The 4960-nt window shown below is 40.8% G+C and overlaps 1 protein-coding gene across 1 annotated transcript; it reads left to right on the top strand.

Annotated features, from left to right (window-relative positions):
* Positions 1-2948: 2948 nt before the first annotated feature.
* On the top strand, positions 2949-3413 carry LOC125220408. Its single transcript, XM_048122582.1, has one exon. The coding sequence runs from the start codon at positions 2949-2951 to the stop codon at positions 3411-3413; it is 465 nt and encodes a 154-aa protein (XP_047978539.1).
* Positions 3414-4960: the final 1547 nt, after the last annotated feature.

The following is a 4960-nucleotide window of genomic DNA, read 5'->3' as shown; positions in this document are numbered from 1 at the left end:
GGATCAACAAGTAGACCTTCAACCACAACAAGTTCGACCCCAACAAAGCGATTAACGTGGGCAAAAATGCAAGCCAAACGAGAAAAAAATGAGTGCTTCAATTGTGACGAGCCTTTTTCACGAGGCCACATGTGCAAACTCGCACAAGCTTTCCTTATTGAAAATAGAATTGAAGAAGAAGATCCAGACCCAATATATGATGAGGAGGTCGAGAATGGAGAACCTTCTATCTCATTGAATGCACTCAGCGGCGAAAATAGAGGAAAGTCAATGAGAATGATTGGGAGCATCAAGAAAGAAATAATTCAGTTACTAGTCGACAGCGGATCCAGCCTGAATTTTATTCACCCACAACATGCAGAAAAGCTTCGATTAACTGTGGTTCATATTCCTCCAATATATGTTCGAGTAGCCAATGGAGATAAAATGCCATGTAGTCTTCGATTTGAAGGCGTGAAAATAACTATTCAATGTATTACTTCCAAACCACATTATATGGATTAAATGTCTGTAATCTAGACGTAGTGTTGGGCATGCCTTGGTTGGAAAGTCTTGGACCAGTATTAACGGATTATCAGGAAATGACAATGAACTTTAAACAAGAAGGACTTGAGCGCATCATCAGGGGCTTGTTTCCTTCGCAGAAGGCCACATCCATTAAGTGGGATGATTTAACCAAAGAATCAGGCAACGAGAAATCAGTATTTGTGCTTATGAAATCTGCATCAACATAATCCTGCTTAGAGGAGGTACACACAGACATACAAGGAATACTAAATCAATTTGGCGATGTGATGAGCGAGCCTAGAGGGCTTCCACCATGTAGAATCTACGATCACAGAATCACCTTGAAGGATGAAAAAGCAGTGGTTAACGTTGCACCCTATAGGTACGCACACTACCAAAAAGATGAAATCGAAAGACAAGTGAAAGAAATGTTGAAAAGTGGACTAATCCGACCAAGTATAAGTCCATTTTCATCACTAGTATTGCTAGTTAAGAAAAAGGATGGATCATGGCGTTTTTGGGTGGATAATCGAGCTCTTAATGACGTCGCCGTAAAAAATCGTTTTCCCTACCTACTGTTGAGGATATGCTTGATGAACTCAACGGTGCAAGATATTATAGCAAAATGGATTTAAGGGCAGACTATCACCAAATCCGGATGGATGCTGGAGATATTTCGAAAACTGCATTTCGAGTACATAATGGTCATTACGAGTTTGTCATCATGCCCTTCGGGTTGTGTAATGCGCCATCAACTTTCCAATCAGCCATGGACGAAATATTTCGTAAATATCTTCGAAAGTTCGTTCTAGTATTTTTTGATGATATACTCATTTACAGTAAAAGTTGGGAGGATCATCTGCAACACTTGGATCAGGTATTCCAAATTCTCCGCGAACACAATTTTCAATTAAAACCCTCAAAATGTGAGTTTGGACGACATGAACTTGAATATTTGGGCCATTACATATCAGAACAGGGAATTTGAGTTGATGACAGAAAGATTAAAGCTATGACATCATGGCCTGTGCCTAAAACAGTCACTAGTCTTCGTGGATTTCTTGGGTTCACTGGGTACTATCGTCGGTTCATCCGTAACTATGGGAGCATAGCACGACCTCTTACACAATTCCTTAAGAAAGGGGCATTCTATTGGGATAAATCTGCAAGCGAAGCATTTGAAGCATTGGAAAAAGGCCATGACCACCGTGCCGGTACTAGCATTACCCAACTTTGAAGAAGACTTTGTCATTGAAACTGATGCTTGCGGTTATGGAGTAGGAGCGGTCTTAATGCAAGGAAAAATGCCAATAGCATATTTGAGTAAGGGATTGAGTGAAAAGCAGAGGATGCGGTCGACATACGAGCAGGAAATGATAGCAATCCTAGAGGCTGTCCGAATTTGGCGTCCATATCTACTCGAGAGACGATTCAGGATCATTACAGATCAACGAAGTTTAAAATACCTCTTGGAACAAAGAATCTCCACTTTTGAGCAGCAAAAGTGGCTCGTTAAGCTCCTCGGTTATGACTATGACATAGTCTATCGTCCAGGACGAGATAATAGTGCTGCAGATAGCTTATCGCGGTGCGGCGATTTAGTGGAGCTAAATGCCATATCTGTTCCACAATCTGATTTATGGTCAGAAATACAGCTACACTCTACATTGGATGATGAAGTACGCCAACTAATGGATGATGTTGAATAAAGAGAAGTTGACACTGATTGTCGCTACACATTCAACCAAGGATGTCTATTTAAGGATAGTAAAGTGATGGTTCCAGCAAATGATGATCTTCGACGAGCTATCATTAGTGAATTCCATGATTCAACCATTGGGAGTCATTCGGAATCTTGCGTACTTACAGCCGGATTGCACACAATTTTTGTTGGAAGGGTTTGAAAGCAGTAGTACTTAAGTACGTACAACAGTGTGACATTTGCCAACGCAACAAGGCAGACACTCGCAAACCAGGAGGGTTATTGGAGCCATTGGATGTCCCAGAGGCTATATGGTCAGATATATCGATGGATTTTGTAGTGGGATTACCAAAATCAGCCGGAAAAGATGTAGTGATGGTGGTCGTCGATCGATTGACAAAATACAACCATTTCATAGCTATCTCTAACCCTTTTACTGCAAAAGTTGTGGCTGACACATTCATTCGAAATATAGTAAGGCTACATGGTGTCCCTCAATCGATTTTTTCTGATCGAGATAAAGTTTTCATGAGTCGATTTTGGCAAGAAATATTTCACCAAATGGGAACCAAATTGCGCATGAGTTTATCACCCAGAAACTGACGGACAAACGAAAGTGACCAATAGAAGTTTGGAGCAATGTCTTCGGTGCTTTGTTGCAGATCGGCCTAGGTTATGGGAGAATTATTTGTCGTGGGCAAAATTCTGGTATAATACTACTTATCATCGACCCATTAAGATGACACCATTTAAAGCGGTCTATGGGCGCGCTCCTCCCATTGTAGTGCCTTATGAGATAAGATCATCTCTCCTACAAGAAGTTGATGTGGAGCTACGTTCTCGTGATGAAGTATTAAGAGAGTTAAAAGCTAACTTGGAGTTGGCACGACAACAACAGAAAATTCAAGCTGATAAGGGAAAGAGAACAGAAGAGTTTGCTGTTGGCGATTGGGTCTACCTCAAGTTACACCCCTATCGACAACAGACCATCTTTCGATGCACACATCAGAAACTTGCGAATAAATCCTATGGGCCATTTCAGGTATCAAAGAGGATAGGGTCGGTCACATACGAGTTAGATCTACCCCCAACAAGTCGTGTACATCCGGTATTCCATGTTTCTTTGTTACGAAGACGTATTGGAGATAAAGTGGAATCTGTCCCATTGCCGCCATTGATAGAAATAGGGTTTCCCAGTGATTGAACTCGAGGAAGTGTTAGCTACCCACTCGATATTGGTCAAAGGGAGGCCTCAAGCACAAGTGTTGATCAAGAGGAAACATTTGACTATAGATGATGCTACATGGGAGATCGTTGATCAAGTTCGGAGTTGATTTCCGCAACTCCAACTTGAGGGCAAGTTAGTCCTTGAAGAAGAGGATGATGATGAGTCCATAGTAATTTGCAGGAGCACTAGAGAGAGAAGGCCTACATGGAAGGTTGCTTAATGAAAAGTTATGTTTGTTCGTCTTAATAGGTGTCTTTGTAAGAAGGGATGTTTCCTTTCATTTCAATAGGTGTCTTTGTCAAGAGTTGGGTAGTTTTATATGTATCTAAGTGACTCCTGGAACATTATAAAAGGAGTCCACGTGTTTCTTTGTAAAGATAGGAGAAATATATATAGGGGCAAGTTTGGGGGAATTGATACGCTCGTTTTTTGCACTGTTTTAAGGCCATTATTTGGTCCGTTTTTTTATGTAAAAGTCACTCTACACGTCCATTATTTGCATATTTTGTCTATTTTGGTATTTTGACGTGTTTTGTGAGAAATGTGCATAAATGAGCCGAAAAAGGGAGCCAAAACGCCAAGTTTGGGAATCTGGAGTCAGACGGCGACCGGCGGCGCGCCGGCGGCCAGATCAATGCAGCGGTCCGCCTCGGAAAAATGTGCTTGGAAGAGATGTCTCGTCCGGCGACCGCCGGAGAAAGGCGGCGAATCCGAGAAGCCCTAGATTTGCGCCCAGTTTTACCATATTTTGGAGATTTTTTCCTTCTACAACAAGGCATGGCTTTTCCCTATAAATAAGGCCTCAAGCTTCATCAAAAAAGAGAGAACTTCTACTTGCAAAATACCTCATAGAGATCAATACCTAGAGTACTTCATTGGTGCAAGGAGTTGGAGAAGGATTTCAAGAACATCAAGAACGACAAGGATTCAACCCACGAGTTTTATTTGCTTTAGTTTTATATTCAAATTGTCTTCCCTTCAATCTATGTTTTTAGCTTATTCAATTATGTGTAACTAAAATCATAGGATTCTAGGGATGTGTTAGTAACGACTTTGGTTATACAAATTCCTTTTTCTATCTAATATCCGTTTTGTTTTTACTTTGTTTCTTCCCTAAGTAGTTTTGATGTTGCATGATTGAGTGACACAATCGTGTATGATTTAATATAACTTGCTTCATAACTGTGGCAGAGTTCTAGCGAGTTAGATTCACTTAGTAGACACTACAATTAGCTTCCCTTAAAACGGCACTGTTAATTGAGAGTGAAGACTTTTCAAGGGTCTTAGGAGCTTTTTGGAGTTACGTGTTAGGATTGACAACCCTAATCTTGTAATCAACATTTGTATCGCATGAGCATAAGCTAGGTGACTCGTCATTTCAAAGTATAAACTGTGCTAGGGTATTGTAGTTGGAATTTTGTATAACCATAACCTGTGAATACACATCCCTGGGATTCCCCTATCTCTATCGTCTTTCTCTGTGTTTTATTCGCTGTTTAGTTGGTCTATGCTTTCTATTGTTT

This window comes from Salvia hispanica, chromosome 4, assembly GCF_023119035.1.
Source record: "Salvia hispanica cultivar TCC Black 2014 chromosome 4, UniMelb_Shisp_WGS_1.0, whole genome shotgun sequence".
Lineage (NCBI taxonomy): Eukaryota > Viridiplantae > Streptophyta > Magnoliopsida > Lamiales > Lamiaceae > Salvia > Salvia hispanica.
Note: the sequence above shows the minus strand (reverse complement) of the source record. Positions and strands in the feature narration are given on the sequence as shown.

Bases quoted from the DNA above. Each gene is read 5' to 3' on its own strand.
- LOC125220408 (XM_048122582.1), top strand. From the start codon at position 2,949: ATGACACCATTTAAAGCGGTCTATGGGCGCGCTCCTCCCATTGTAGTG.